The 16,513-nt window shown below is 35.8% G+C and overlaps 1 protein-coding gene across 2 annotated transcripts; it reads left to right on the top strand.

The window, feature by feature from the left end:
* Positions 1-377: 377 nt before the first annotated feature.
* ANGPTL5 (angiopoietin like 5) lies at positions 378-14,239 on the top strand. 2 transcript variants are annotated; one of them, XM_061374394.1, is made up of 9 exons: positions 378-605; positions 1,604-1,644; positions 3,325-3,472; positions 4,489-4,592; positions 5,139-5,232; positions 6,138-6,238; positions 10,475-10,595; positions 11,635-11,820; positions 13,038-14,239. In XM_061374394.1, exons 1-9 carry the CDS (start codon positions 551-553, stop codon positions 13,355-13,357), a joined length of 1,170 nt encoding a protein of 389 aa, XP_061230378.1. In that variant the 5' UTR covers positions 378-550; the 3' UTR covers positions 13,358-14,239. The 2 variants fall into 2 exon arrangements, with proteins under 2 accessions (XP_061230378.1, XP_061230377.1); XM_061374393.1 differs by lacking the exon at positions 378-605 and having other exon boundaries at positions 969-1,644.
* The last annotated feature ends 2,274 nt before the right edge of the window (positions 14,240-16,513 follow it).

Genomic DNA, 16,513 nt, shown 5'->3' with positions numbered 1-16,513 from the left:
TTTAACTGTGTAGATGACTGCGTGGAAGAGGGAGGTCAGTCCATGTTCTGATCACTTTAACCATTCGTTCCTGAAATTTGTCACCTCTTCTGATTTCTGTGCATATAAAGAGGAATGAAAACTGTTCTTTCCCATTTAATGTCATATATGAGTAGCCTATAAAATCTTTTCAGCTTCTTCCTGAGACTGAACTGTGGATCACAACCTGCATCTTCTTGAGAGAGCGTCAACTGATGCACTAGTTAAATTCTAGTAATTCTTATATCAGAAAGCTATGATGTGCCATGCGGTATGTCAGAACAAGTTAAAAAACATTTTGAGATATTTTGAAGAACCTAAGTTCTTAAAAATTTCACAGACAGTTGAGCATGCTCCTCTCAGGGAGAGGCCAGATACAGGTTCTTAGTCGCCTTCAGCTGTTAAGTGGAAGTAAACATTGTATTAAAAACTGGATTTAAAACTGTATTAATCCCTGTCCCCCAGTTGCTTTCGAATCTTTTTTGTATTACAAGCTATTTCCAGTGTATTCCAGCTTCAGACAGGGCTGGAGATGAACCTCAGTATCGAGACCAATTTGGAACATCGTCTGGCTGAACCAGTGCAAGGTGATGCTGAGCAGTAGATTCTGATGATTCTTTAGACAAAGTATCTCCAACAGTACATTAGAATCTGAAGTTTCATTTATTCAGCCAGATAACAATTTTAATTCTCTGATGTGCACGAGGAATTGAAAATCTGTTGGATCTTTATGAACTTTCCAAATTAACTTTCCAAGTAACTTGCTTTTTGGTTAAAATATCAGACCCAGTTTTAAAGATACAAAAAGAGTGCATTTGAGTGTATGAAAACTGTAATTACCTCATAGCTTTAATTAAGTTTCTGTGGACTACATTTAATTTTCTTTTTCAGCACATTCTCTTATACTTCAACAGTCTTCAGGTATTTGAATGATTGTCTCACAGTACAGATGGGCTACTAGTGAGACCAAGAGACTGCTTTTGTCCTCCTGGTAAACAAGTTTCTATGTAGTACAAAGTATTGCTTGAAAGTAATATTTTTCAATTTTCTATTTGAATCTCCTTTTAGAACATATTCTAAAATTGCCCCCACAGCCTGTTCTAGTGCACTACCATCACACCAATATAAACACCTTCATTTTAATGCTAAAAACCTTTGCGAAAGGTGAAAACATTAATCCATACTAGTTTTCCTTTCAAATAGGCCAGACTACTCAGTGCCAGATATATACCAATGCTCAAAAATAGTGCATAAGAAAATCTGTCAGCTTTATCACAGTGAAAATACATATGTTTGACGTGTCATGTAGAGGTGATGAGCAGTAATTGCTCTCAGGATACAAGCAGTAGTATATAAAATCTACTGCGCAATTGAAACATGCTTTATTAAATCCAGGAGTTAAAGGAGTATTGGCTGCTCTTTGTGCTGCAGACATTCCCAAATAGTTAGCTCAGGACTTCATAGTGTACAATTCTTTCCACAGAAATTTGAAACCCTTCAAAACGTTTGCATTTCTTCAAGTAAAAGATGAACTGCTTTGGGGTAGCTTCACTGATTTGTCTCAATATTTGTTTGTTTGGTTTAGGAGAGACTGTCATAAATAAAGTCAAGCCTTGTTCATCTAAGGTAAGATTTTCAGTTCCTTTGCTTAGATAAGATACTGAATGTAACTGAATGATTTCTCAGAAAAGCGACAGATGTTTTGAAACTGTATATTGCTTTATTCAGAGTAGGCAGGAAAACACAGAACAATCAGGTGTTTCTAGACAGAGAAAAGAAACAACATTCAAACTGTAGGAAATCAGAATTAGAACAGTTGTGTGTTATTTACTTTCATCACAGCCCTGTTGTTAGGCCATATTTTTAATCTCATCTGCATGAACAAATGCAGAATAACTATTGGTTTTGGCAGAGTCACAGTTTTTGCTTGAATTGCTGAGGTCAGCTTTAATTGCCTGTTTCATGTTGGCTTTTGTTGAAAGTAAATATTGATTGAAAATATTTGCTCGACAGCATTTAATTGAACATGTAGTGAGGAGCTGTGATAAAGCCCTGGAACAAATCAAGAGTTCTGAGTGATCTGTTCATAATCTTCAAGTCAATTTTTCTTCCTTTATTCTGTGCTTATTTCAAAATTAAAGAAAACGTTCTTTTAGTTCTCTATCATTTATCTCCAGTCCCAAATTGCAATTATATTAATAATTCAGAAACTTTTTTTTATATAAAATCTCCTTGTTAACAGTTTTATTTAATTTCTACTTACACTTTGTAAAAGCAAAAGTCAGAAAAAAAACCCTATTCAGTGCTTTGCCAGTGTAGTGCAAAAACCAGAAAAAGAAATCTGAAGCAGGAAAGGAGAACAAGTGTTTTGAAGATATAATGAAGTCTAAATGACTTTTCTTTTTCATTAAGGTCTTCATTTTTCTAAGGTTCCTATTTACACTTGAAAATACAGTATATTAACAAAGCTTTGCTGTGATTATGGAATCAACAAAGGCTCAAATGAATTTCTTAGTCTTTTGACAATGACAAATATCTCAGGAATTACTTTTAGTATTTCTGTAAGTGATGAGTCAGAGGCATTCCCGTATTTTCTCTCACACAGCACCAGGAAAGAAAAAATATATTAAGTATGAAAATATTATTTTGAAAGAAAATTAATATATGTAACTTCTTTAACCAACACTTTTATTGTTTATAATTGTGTGCCTGCAAATAGTGTCCCTTTATTCTTTCCTCTATAAGAACATTTAAAATATTTTTTTTATGTTAAGAACCAAATCTGCTTGGGACTGCTTGTGTGCATAGATTAATACCTTATGCAAGTATTTCCATGACCAGAATCCAAGTAATTAATTTAGGGACTTTCAAGAGTAAAAATGTTTTTCTAATATGTTGTAAATCCAAAAGACTGCTCCTTTCCAATGAAAATAACTTTGTTAGTATTCAAGATGTCTGTTTGGTGTGGTGATTCCTAAAATATGAGTTCTTAAATGCAAGATTTGCAAGTTATTGCCTCATTTTACAGAGCTCTGGTAGAATACCAGACATGTTGTTGGTATTTTTCAAATTTATAGAGGTTATTCTTTATTCTGACACTCTTTCTTTAGCATGGTATGGCTAAAGAGAAGACACCTAACAGGCCTTGGTCTCAGCTCTGTCAGTTATAACTTGATAAAGCTTTAAAAACCCCAGGTTTTGAAGGAAGACCCATGGAGTAATCATTTACTTCATTTTGGCAGCCTGAGACATTTTATATATGCTTTATGATCAATTTATTTCCCCCTCCATTGTTTGGTACAACAGGGTACAAGGAATGTTGGAGCTGTGGAGGAACCACTCAAGGCAGAAGAGAAAAATAAATCTGCAGATATTTCAAAACAAAAAGACCAATGCCTTGTACCATGTGATGTTCAAGCTAAAATTTTACGAGGCGAAAAACATTACATGTGCAGTATGTATTCATAAAGAATACTCTCAGCAACAAGCTACGCAATGCCATGCTATGCAACCCTCTGCTCTGCTCTGCTATGCTGTGCTGATGTATTTTTTCATCTTCTTGAGCACATGTGACAGTCCTTGATGCTGCTGCCTAGGCTGAGCATTCAGAAAATTTGGGGTGCTGTGTTTCTGGGATGCAGCTGGTGCAAGAAAGTTGAAGTATAATCATGCCAGTCTCTGTAATCATGATCAAGACAGGCAAATCCAGGCAGCAGCTCCACCTGCCTAGGTCTGTGTTACTCTGAATGTTAGTAGCTCTCTCCATTAAAGAAGAGGAGGGTGTCTGTCCATCATTTAAACATCATAGTTAGGTGTGGGGGAGTTAAGTGGGAGTTATTTAGTTTAGTTAGTTAGTTACTTAGTTAGTTAGTTAGTTAGCTAGTTAGCTAGCTAGTTAAAGTGGGAGAAAATCTAAACCTCAGTTTGCCTTTTGTAGATACTCATTGCCTTGACAAACTACACAGCAAAGGATGTAATCAGCCTTCAAAAAAAAAAAAAAAGTCAAAATCATTGTATTTCCTATATGATTTTTAATATATTTTGTTAATTACCTGTCAGGTTTGTTTGTTTTTTTTTTTTTGTTTTAATTTTTAGCATCATGATAAGACCCAGGAGTGAATGAGCAAATGTAGGATGACAGAATGTCTTATGTATTTGTCTTTTATCATTTGCATTTGTATTGCTCTGATATCCATTAACTGGTAATCCAACTTGCTCAAGGATAAGATTAAATTCTTCAAATCTAAAGAACAGCGTCACTTCTTAAAATGTCTTCCCTGCAACCAGTGAAGTTGAGGTTTTTAGCATCTTTGGCTTTAATCTGTGGTCTCTGTACTATGGTTTCACTTTTAAGTATGCTGAGGTTAAACACCTTCAATATTCACTTAGATATCATAAATGTGTCATTGTTCAGTCAAGAATATTTCTAGATTTATGGTTACAAAGTGGATGAACATATTTCTTTTAAAGGAAATTTGCAGAACTCACTTGTTGAATATGCAAGAAGCACAAAAAAAATGGTAAGGAACATGATGGATGATCAACAGTCTTCTTTGGACTACCTTTCTAATCAGGTACTTTTATCATAAAGATTTTTATTTATTACTTATCACTGCAGGTATTGTCTAACTGAGGAAAATTAAGCATTTATATTGTTGTTAAAACAGTAGAATTAGAGTCTCTACCACCATTCCTTATATCTTGGATAGGGTGTGAGTTCCATTTCTACTGGGAGTGATAAGCACCACTTGATCCACATTGGTGACTAACTCCAGTTCTGTCATATTTGTTGGGATGATGTATTATGTTACTGTTAACTCTCATAATAGTTTACAAACACTGTGTATCATTTGCTACAGATAAAACGCCTTATTCAAACTGAAGGACTTCTTTGCAATTATCTGGCATTGCAAATCATCCTAAAAATGATATTTTTGGTTAAAAAATAAAATATTTTTTTTTGTTAAAAAAAGACCATTGTACCTAATGAAGGTGCAAATCACTAGCACATCACAAAAATGAACTTTGGATTATATTTACTAGGAGTAAAAAATAATATCTTTAAGAATGTAAAAATCTTCATTGCAACCAAAGTAAAGATTTTCTATTTGTATTTGCAGGTAAATGAAGTCATGAACAGACTTCTTCTTTTGAATGCAGAAGTTTTGAGAAAGCATTTGGATCCACTTCCTTACAAAGCAGTTCAGTCTCATGGTAGGTATATTTTGCATTTAGTCTTGGTCTCTTGCTTTTTTATCTTTATATCTTGACAGAGTGCTAATTAAAGCAAAGGGAAGCAATTATAACATTTACATTATTCTGTGTTCATAACATATAAACCCTAGACAATTTGCGATCTGTTTAAGAATGTCATCGTAAAGACTGCTTTAAATCATTTACAACTGGTAATTCTGAGCATACTGTTTAGCATATCAGGTATGACCATCAGTTTGTAAGTGATCAGATGTTGCTAGACGGAATTTTCTTTTGCAATGAAGTGTGCTCTGCATTTGTAATATCCTTTAAATGTGATCAAAATTACTTGAACACAGGACAATCAATTTTCCTCATACTGTCCATCCCAACTAAAGGAAACATTACCTCTAAGCAGTCCCACTAGCCGTAGGAACTGCTTGTTTGAGTATGTTTAACACAGACCTGGTTTAACACTTAAAAGCAAGGGATTTATAATGTATACATTACAATGTAAAGGCTTTTACAAATAAATACATATATCTGCAGGAAAAGACATCCTTTCCCAGATAATGTCTTTTTCTCAGTAACAAGTGTTACCCAAATAAAATCTGTAAAATGACCCAGATTCAAAATCTTTAATTTCTGTATCATTTCCATTAAAATTAGAATGAATTCTCTTATTTTCAATATAATTTATATTTCTTTCTGCGTTTAATGGAGTTCAGAGAAATTTCATTTACAAGGTAAATTTGTGCGATAACATGATTTTAAAGTTTGCATGGCAAGAAAATGCTATTTGAAATTATTCAGATATTTCCAAGAAAGTACTTTTCTGTGATTAACTTGAATATGTGTGGGTTTTTTTGTTGTTTTTGTTTTAACATATTTTGCTAATGAACTTCATCAAATACTTTGTTCTCTAGGCTTGGATTGCACTGATATTAAAGATACTGTTGGTTCAGTTTCAAAAACTCCAACTGGTCTGTACATTATCCATCCAGAAGGATCAAATTATCCTTTTGAGGTAATAAATTAATCTCTCAGGATAGTCACAGTTTGCTTAAGAATATGCACTTAGAATATATTTAATAGATTTAATGTATTTTCCTTGACAACTTCTCATCAGATGAATAAGAAACATATGAAATAATCTAAATGTGTCTGCTATTACTATAATTTTGATGAGTTTCTTATTTTCTAGAAAGAAATTTGATTTCTGTCATTAGATCCCATCATCAGATTTTATATACAGTGAAAACTGTACCAAAAAGGAAAAAACAAAGTATTTCCCAGCACCCCTTTGGACACTGAGGAGCGCTGCTCTTTTCTGGTTTAGAGATGGAAAATTAAGGAGCCAAGTGACTGTTCCATCTGGCTCCTAAAATGGGACTGTTGGCTTTCTGAATTATTCTGCTGACTGTAGAGCATTGCCTTCTCTTGAGAAGTGACTGTTGATGCCTATAGCTTGGACCATGATACTGTATACGCACCTAAATATAGGGGCAGATGTACATTAGTTTGAGGAGTAGGTGCTTATCACTTGTCTGAGCATCATTATAACTCAAGTCTTGAGGCACAGAGATACCTAAACTTTCAGTTTTCAAATCCAGTTTTCAGGATATACATTCTTAAAGATAAAAGGATGAAATTCAGCATGAACTGCAGCAGCCATGCTTCCTATCACCACCTGCATTTTCTGTAATCGCTTGGAATTATAGTGCTTATTTATGATAAAAAGGTTTTTGGTTAACTTCCCCAGACTCAGGACACTGAGATCCATGCAAACACAAAGAATCTTTTGTTTTGTCTGTTTCTTTCCATTTTGGGTTGTTCTACTTAGAGAAGCCCCTTATGCACAGTGGAAAGACAGAGTGCACTTTCAGACCTTTAATTTTACAACGCATGCTGGGGTCATTAGTTTTTGGGAAAAAATGTGGAGTTTAAGCCAGCTAATAAATAGTAAAATTTAATATCTAACTTTATAGCCTTTATATATAACAAAGGAAGGATGAGTCCCTTTATCTCTAGCCAATTGGAACTCTACAGAATGCTACAAAACCTGTCCTTTCACTTCAAAAGTATTTTGGACACTTTTCTACACTTAAAGTTACTGCCAGAATGTGAGAATCAGTTATATGAGTGGAAAGGTTCTTTAAGGAGAAGAAGAAACAAAAAGAAAAATAATAATGATTTGATTAAAAGCACAAGGTAACAATAAACAATGAGAAGAAACATCTGCACTCATGAAATGAGTGTCTAATTTCTTGTCTGGTAAATGGTACACAGGACTGAAAAGACAGTGCCAAAAAGTTCTCAGAGAAAATAATCTAAAATATGTGTGTTCCATAAAGAATGCTATTTCAAGGAAAACTCTTTAATGCAAATTCTTCCATGTGTTGAACTGTAAAAAAGGTACAAGAGAAATTACAGATGAACAAAAATTTCAAGACATTAAAACACAAACAAGGAATTGCAATGCATTTTAAGGGGTGAATACCCAAGACTTCTGGAAGTTCTGCAGACTAGCAAAATACGAAAAATACGAAGAGACAGAAAATCACAGTAAGAACCTAAAAAGCTGAAAGCGAAGTGAGCAGGAAAAAACCACTTCAATGAGGACCTTGTCAGCAATAAGATGCCTTTAAATGTAAATGAAACAAACCCAAATACCTTTAGAACAATTTGCATGAAGATACGAGATTAATGAAGAAAACTATTTAGACAACTTGATACTGTTCTCATGTTTTCATGTTTGAAGCCCCATGTTTTCAAAAGCAAGTTTTTAATCTGATGGTTAACTCAAGATAATTGAAACTTGAATTCCAGGAGCATTAAAAATATCCAGTTTCAGTGGTAGTGGTAGGTTCTTGTCATCTCAGAAAAGTAAATTTAGATCAATGATATTTCTAAGGTGGGTCAGACAAACTAAACAGCTGTTTGGAATATATCTCTTGGGCACACTAAAGGTGGAAAGGGAGGAAATATTCATTAGCAGCATCCTCCTGCTCATTTAATTTAAATGTTCCTAGCACAATCATGCCCCTCATACCTTACACAATATGAGGCCTAGAACAAGCTCTAAAGTCCATTAACTATTATAAGGCTTACGGAAAGAAAATTACATCATTTCCAGTATATAAGAGAATAAAAAACTACACAGCAATCACTGTTTTTTGTATATCTATCTCATATTTTTACTTGGCTGATGTATGTTCCGGTGCCATATCTAATTGTCTGATAACCTCTCATGAAAAACCAAATCTGCTCCTTCTGTCAGTTATCAACACTCCCACTGATTTATACTGGACTGAAGATGGATGTTGTGACCAAGTGGGCTCCTTTTTGTGTTTCTGACTCATAGTGAGAGGAATAGCCAAGCATGCAATCATCTTCTCTAGACAGCAGATGAGGCAATGGGATTATTTTTAATGAGTTTTAGGTATTTACATTTAAATATTCACTTTGGAATCTTCTGTGTTTCTTTTTATTCCAGTTCAACCCTCCTTGGGTGACTGAAATAAGCATGACATTCTCCAGGGAATAAAGCCCATCATCTTCTTTCATGCACATGACTTACTATGATTCATTCAGAATTTGTGTTGCAAGGATTGCTTAAAGCATCCAATAGCATTGACTTACTTAAAGAACCAAGATTCTTCAGGTTGTATTAGAACACAATCGCAGCTCTGTCCTGTTGCTTTCTCATAATTCATAGGAAGATGATATTAAGTCACAGCAGTTCTGGATATGATGTTGATATGTTCCTTCCACGGAACAAGTTTTGGTTTCATGAAAAATATCTGGTTGATATAAGCCATGGGGGTGCAACAGATAAAGCCCAGACTGCTGCTGAATTCCACCTAGACTCTACTTTTAGCAACCAGCTAAGACTGCAAATCTGTCTTCTCTGAAACGTGTTTCATTTTGTGCATTCTCTGTAACACAAGCAAAAAATTCCTACTTTACTCCATCTCTTGTGCATCTGCTTACTGTTACTATTTACTAATAGCCAATATTCTATTCTGAATTTACCATTGTTATCACAAGTAGCTTTATGGCTTCATAGCTATAAGCATTTTCCAGGTTAATTGTCCTGTTATTAGTCACATTGGGAGACACTTACAAATGAGCCTCTGATTTTAAACACTAATTAAGCATAGCATCCCCTAGAACTAGTTGGAACAGCTTAGGTGTTGCAGTGACTGAAAGTGAAATATCCACCTTTCTACATTAGGGTGCCCAGACTTCTTAATCCCTGTTGGACTGGTTAAACTCTGGCACTGGGGACATACTTGAAAAATACCCAAAGTGACCTGGATACATTCTAGGTAACTAGGCATTTAGCTGAAATCCCTAAGGGTCTAGGGGCCTTTTTTGTAAACAGTGGAGGTGACCAGCACCCGCAGAGGGTGATTTAGATCTTGATTTCCCAGAGCCATGCTGTGAATGAACATTTCTCTGTTCATTTAAAAGGGATTAGAGGGAAGATAAGGGCAATAAGATTCCTAACTTAGGAAACTCAATTATGTGTCTAAAGTTAAATGGGCTGAGGGGAAAATGTAACACATAATGTGATACTCCACAGCAGAGCACAGGGCAGCTGGACCACTGCCTTTTGACATGCTGTTGGGAACAAATTTTAGCAAAGACTGATACATTTGAGAGTTGATCTTATGTATTCAGGGGGACTACTCAGTTGCAGGTTGTTAAATGTTCACATCAGGAGTTCCCTGAATTGGAGCCCCTTCTTATGTAGAGTTTTTTTGCTGCTCCATCATAAATTATTATATACTGGGTTACTGCTATCACTTTTTACATTTCCTCATCTCTATAAAGGGCTCTACATTTCCCAGGCATCACAAACACAGTGTTTCTGGGGAAGATGGTATGATGGTAAGGAAGTTGTGTCTATTTTGTTTTGCTGAAATAAAAGTATATTTAGTGTTAGTTCCTGTGTCTGGGATATTTTGCACAATTGATATTTGACAGTGCATGTTGCTTCTATTTCATGATATTATTAATATACAGTAACATTTATCAAAGCTTATTTATCATATCTGATATGAGAAGGCACTTGTATTAAGTTGAGAAAATATAAGAAAATACTGCTGCTTATTTTTTTATTTTCTTTGAGCTTTTTGCTAAGATATTTGGAAGGTGTGTTGCTTAGCAAAACTCTGAATTGTTCACCTTTATTTAATTACACTGCTTTCATAACAGCTGCTTCAAGAATGCTTAATCATATCTATGTCTGCTTTAGGTTTTGTGTGACATGGATTTTCAAGGAGGTGGATGGACCGTGATTCAGAAAAGAACTGACGGAATCATTCCATTCCAGAGAACATGGTCTGAATATCTGGATGGATTTGGTGGCCTTTCTGGTACTAATTTTAAATATTCTCAAGTGTTTTGGACCTGATGCTTCTGCTGTCTTTATGTCAGCTACATTTCACTAAACTGTGTGGGATTTTTAGCAGGATAGAGAGCAAAGTTGTTTCTTAAAAGTCTTATTTATACTTAAGAGATTTCTTTAATCAAACCTATTGTGTGACCTTCTCAATAATGACTATCACTCTACTCGAGCCTTTAGCCATTGCCCATTTTCAGTCTCACAAGAGCTGTTTGAAATGTTATTATGTTTTCTTCCTGAAAGAATGTAAATATTAAATTTCCCTTTTTTTAGCTTAAAAAACCTCAAGCTTTAGTTGGTTTTAATCACATTTGTGACATATTTCCTTAAAGCAGGAAGAAATCAGTAATATTTCAACATAGGGCGTATGAAGTTGGAAACAGAATGGAAAGATTTCAGTAGGTAATATCAACACAACTGTGATATGAATTTTTTACTGACACCTTCCATCCAGCAAGTGTAAACTGAGTTGCTTTTCAGGAGTTTACCTGGGATTGCAGTGGAAGCACACAACTTTCCAGCTATACAAAAAAAGTACAGCTAATATTGGGGAAAACTTTAATGGAAAACAGTGTGAGTTACAGAGGCAGCAAACCTCGAGAAAAGGGTTTGAGTTTTGTTGCATTTAACGGAATGCTAACATTCATCAGTTCTCAGTTTTACCCTTAGGAATGCTACTGAATTCTGTTTAATGAAGTGGATCTTTAGCACACCCAGGTTTTGTGGTCTTATAAGGACTGTTGAAGATGAACACTTGAAAGTTATCATGTGGGCAATTTTCTAAATACATCACAGAGAAAAAAGATGATGCACACATAGAAATTATTTCCATGGATTTCCCATTGAAGTATGAAGATTACTCTGTACCTTTAGTAGTCTTTCAAAGAAATATAAGCATATCATTCAAATTTTATTAAACTTGGTTTGGAAGGAAAGCAGAACTAAAAGAATCAATTTTTTCTCTTACATTTTCCATCTCTAGAAGTTTATTGACTATATTTCTGGCTTAGGGGAATTTTGGCTTGGATTGAGGAAGATTTTTCACATAGTAAATCAAAAGGCCACTAGTTTCCGTCTTTATGTGGATTTGGAATCAGAAAATGATAAGCATGCCTATGCATCATATGATGGATTTTGGATAGAAGATGAAGCGTGTTCTTTTAAGATCCATTTGGGGCGTTATTCAGGAAATGCTGGTAAGAACCTCCTTCTTTAAAGTATTTAAAGATAGCTGCTCCCTTTCTAAATGTGAAAAAATGCATTTGAAAGAGTAATATTTAAGATAACTTTAAAAATGTGTATTTCTGATATATTTTTCTCTATGTTGCATAATGAATACTATGCAGATAAACGGTTAATGATGTAGCAATTGGTTATGCCAGCATCAATCTTTAAATAGTAAAAAATAATTTTATTCTATTCCTTCAATGTCTTTAATGGAATAATTGAATAAACACTCCTTTAATAAATAAAATTAATAAAGAAAATAAAGGAACTCTAATGGATTCAAAGTCCACAGATTATACGTATAACAGATAAGGGATATTATGTGTGTGTGTGTGTGTGTATCTAACCAATGGTCCAATTCTTTAGCTGTCCACTTTCCATCCCAAATATGCTGATGTTAGTGGAAGTCTTCCTGATATTATTGCTTTGGTTAATTCAGCAGTGTCCAGACAGTGGCATACGAAGCACAAAGAAACTGGAACAAATTAGGTCTGCAGTATGTAACAGTTACTGGCTGATATAGAGGCACAAATTAATTCACAGTTCCAGACCCCCCCTCCCCTTATAATATAAAGAATATAAATTATACTAAATGTGCAAAGATTTAAGTATTGCACCATGTCTTGCTGCTTTTTTTTTTTTGCATGTTTACTATTATGCAATAATGTTCCTTATGACCAATGCAACAGTTATGCTATAAATGTGTTGGTGCTTTACTCTGCCTGTATTTGTTTCTTTAGTAAGACAAGGGAACCAGTAATCACTGACCTTTATGTTTTAACAATTCCATTTTACCTCATGACTCATGCTGGGGCTTTGGGCACGTCACTGGAAAATCTGAAGTTAATAAGCCTTTAGCCCTCTTCATTTCCTTTATCTTTTCTTCCACTGTCTTTAAGGACAGAAGTCTTTACCTTCATAGCTGGCATATGTCACTAAAAGCAACAACAATATAAAGATGTTTCACTGAATTTCAACTTCTTCCGTACTTCTCAGCATCTTATGCATTTTCTTTCCCACATTTTACACACTGCCAGTTCGTTATTTGATGCTGTTGAACTGCTTTTGAAGAAATCTCTTTTTCTTATAAATGCAGAAGAAAAGTTTGTGAGGTATGCCATAAGTTAAGAAATGCTTCTCCATAAATAACTCTTCCATTCATCCTTGTTTTATCTGTGGTACTTAGGTGACGCATTTAGAGGACACAGAAAAGAAGATAACCAGAATTCAATGCCTTTCAGCACATTTGATGTTGATAATGATGGATGCAGGCCAATGTGCACTATTAAAGAGCAGCCTGTAAAGAGCTGCAGTAACTTCAGTGATAACACTGGGTGGTGGTTCAACCAGTGCGGCCTTGCAAATCTCAATGGTGTTCATCGCTACACAGGTAGATTTCTTTCAACTGGGATTCACTGGGATACATGGACAATGAACAACAAGCCAATCAAAATTAAATCAGTTTCAATGAAAATTCGGAGAACCTACAATCCTTATTTCCGTTAGCCTATGAAAATAGAAATACATCTCTTCTTGCAGTTATGTGGGATAATGTATCACTGCATTATAAAATGCCTTTCATTTTCACTTCAACAGCTCAATCTTAAACTTTATTAGGTATTTCCATAATACTCATTTTTATTATGAAGTGACAATATTTGTTGTGTTCCTGCTTAAGTAAGAAGGTCCTAAGAAGAACAGGGTTTTCAGAAAATGATGAACTTTGGAGTTTGTCAGCTTTTATTCAACTTCCTCTTATGCAGTCTCAGTGTCAGCAGAAAAATTAGGAAATGGAGTGTCATGCTGACTTTTGAAGGTGGTTTTTCTATGTTCTCTGCATATCAGAACTGACAGAAAATCTCAGTAGATTTTCTTTTAAAAAGCCATATACCTGTCTTTTCCATCATTATATTTTGGAAGAATACCTTTTCTTCACTGTAGCTAAATTTTCCAGAATTGACTCTTCTTTCTATATTGCTTTTCAGGCAAGATAACACTGTCTTATTTCAACACATATGTAAGGTTCTATATATTCTCAGGGCCTGATTTTCATACAGGTGATGTAGATACCGAAATAAAAGAACTATTGTCTGGTTTGTATATAATTTTCACAATCAACATGTTTCATAATCAGATTTTTACTCTACTATTGTCTAGTTCACAATTCCCTAAAAATGAAAACTTTTTTCCCTGGAGAAAATGAATAATATTTCATATACCCTTTGGAGTTTTAATTTTTGGATATATAGGCCTGATCTTATGTTTTTCATTCTTACTGGTATTCACTTTGTGAACAATAATATGGCAATGAATAAAACCAATTTGATGTGTGTAAGTACATTTTAATTGTGTGAATTGTTTGAATTTCTGACAGTAAAAATGGAATAATATAAAGTGTGACTATAGTCAGTACATCAGCATTTCTGCAACCTGGCATCTGTTCTGTAACAACTAGGCATGATATTTCTCATCTCTGCTTCAGTTTCAGTAGGTCAGCTCTGTAGTTAACATGTGGAATGAAACCAGTTAGAAACTCTATGGGTTTCCTCTTAAACTATCATCAGTTCAGAATCACCATGTTTTAGAACTTCTTTCCAAAGATATAGGTAGTTACAGGAGGAAATGAAGCTTTTGATAGTGTCCATTGCAAGGTTGAGGGAGAGAAATAATTTGTCTTTTCTTCTATACTTGAGTAACCAAAAACTGGTGGCAAAAAGTTGCTACATTTCTCTCTGCTAGAGAGAAACTAAGGATTATCCTTATAGTGGAGGCTGGTGGTAGAAGCATGGTAGGAATTAAAGAATCATAGAATAGTTAGGGTTGGAAAGGACCTTAAGATCATCTAGTTCCACCCCCCTTGCCATGGGCAGGGACACCTCACACCAAACCATGTCACAGGCCCTGTAGAGGGATTCTGAGAGAGGAGGTAGCTAATGCTCTTGTGGGAGGCTGAATTCTCTGAGCACAGGGAGATTTTGTTATCAAACCCTGTAGTCTTTGTAATTAGAAGCAGAGAGATGGTATGTACACCCTCTTTAGCCCTCCCTCTCACTGCAGGCTTATTAGGAATGAAATTCCTTCTAACAGCAAAATGGACCCAGCAGACCTATGAAAGTAGATGGTAAAATGAAAGTGCTTCTGCACTGAGATTAACAAGCATTATAGCAGTATGTAACTGTTTAAATGGTATTAATTCTGGCTTCGAGCCTGAATGTTGTCACTGTATTAGGGCTATTTTGTCAGAAAGAGTCCCCAGGCTTCAGTACAACATCCTAGTGGAGAATGCCAGGGGCTAAATTTCACAGAAAATTAACAGCTTTGGTGAAAGCCTAAAACTTTGACCTCTGCTCTGACACCAGGTCCAAGCTTGTGAGGAGAAAGGAAGTCCAAGTAGGGAATCTGGATGCTGAGTGTACAGCTAGATTATACTGACACCTTGAGGATCCTTTTGGCTTTATTAGAATTCCTGCTTAAAAGTGAATGTGTAAAATGAAGATTGTAGATCTGTGCTGGCTGCTATTGCCACATTGAATTACCAGGTTCAGTTTCTCCTTTGTCAACATTGGTTTAATTAGCTGGCAGTAACAAATCGCAGAGGAGATGGGCCTGAAGAGATAACTAAAGCTTTAAGGATCATTCTTGCAAATTGACATTGGACCTTAAAGTCAAATCAAACGATAAACCTATACACAAAAAAAAAAAAAAAAAGAAAAAGACTGAATTCTTCATATCAGTACTAGGAGGGTAAGATTTGAATATTTATTTTTCTTTGGAGGATAAAAACATTTCCAAGGCTATTTGCAGAGACCTCTTTGAATTAAGAGAATAATGGAATAGTTAGGGCTGGAAAGGACCTTAAGTTCATCAAGTTCCAACCCCCCTGCCATGGGCAGGGACACCTCCCACTAGATCATGTCACCCAAGGCTCTGTCCAACCTGGCCTTGAACATTGCCAGGCATGGAGCATTCACAGCTTCCCTGGGCAGCCCATTCCGGTGCCTCACCACCCTCACAGTAAAGAACTTCCTTATATCTAATCTAAACTTCCCCTGTTTAAGTTTTAACCCATTACCCCTTGTCCTACCACTACAGTCCCTAATGAAGAGTCCATCCCCAGCATCCCTACAGGCCCCCTTCAGATACTGGAAGGCTGCTATGAGGTCTCCACACAGCCTTCTCCAGGCTGAACAGCCCCAACTTTCTCAGCCTATCTTCATATGGGAGGTGCTCCAGTCCCCTCATCATTCTCGTGGCCCTCCTCTGGACTTGTTCCAACAGATCCATGTCCTTTTTATGTTGAGGACACCAGAACTGCACACAATACTCCAAGTGAGGTCTCATGAGAGCAGAATAAAGGGGCAGGATCACCTCCTTCGACCTGCTGGTCACGCTCCTTTTGATGCAGCCCCAGATACGGTTGGCTTTCTGGGCTGCACACTGCTGGCTCATGTTCATTTTCTCATCGACCGACACCCCCAAGTCCTTCTCCACAGGGCTGCTCTTAATCTCTTCTCTGCCCAACCTGTAGCTGTGTCTGGGATTGCTCTGACCCAGGTGTAGGACCTTGCACTTGACATGGTTAAACTCCATAAGGTTGGCATCAGCTCACTTCACAAGTGTGTCAAGGTCCCTCTGGATGGCATTCCTTCCCTCCAGCCTATC

Source organism: Neopsephotus bourkii, unplaced genomic scaffold (assembly GCF_033783945.1).
Source record: "Neopsephotus bourkii isolate Nb327-2 ecotype Australia unplaced genomic scaffold, CSIRO-AGI_Nbou_v1 NB_1638, whole genome shotgun sequence".
NCBI classification, from domain to species: Eukaryota; Metazoa; Chordata; class Aves; order Psittaciformes; family Psittacidae; genus Neopsephotus; species Neopsephotus bourkii.
Note: the sequence above shows the minus strand (reverse complement) of the source record. Positions and strands in the feature narration are given on the sequence as shown.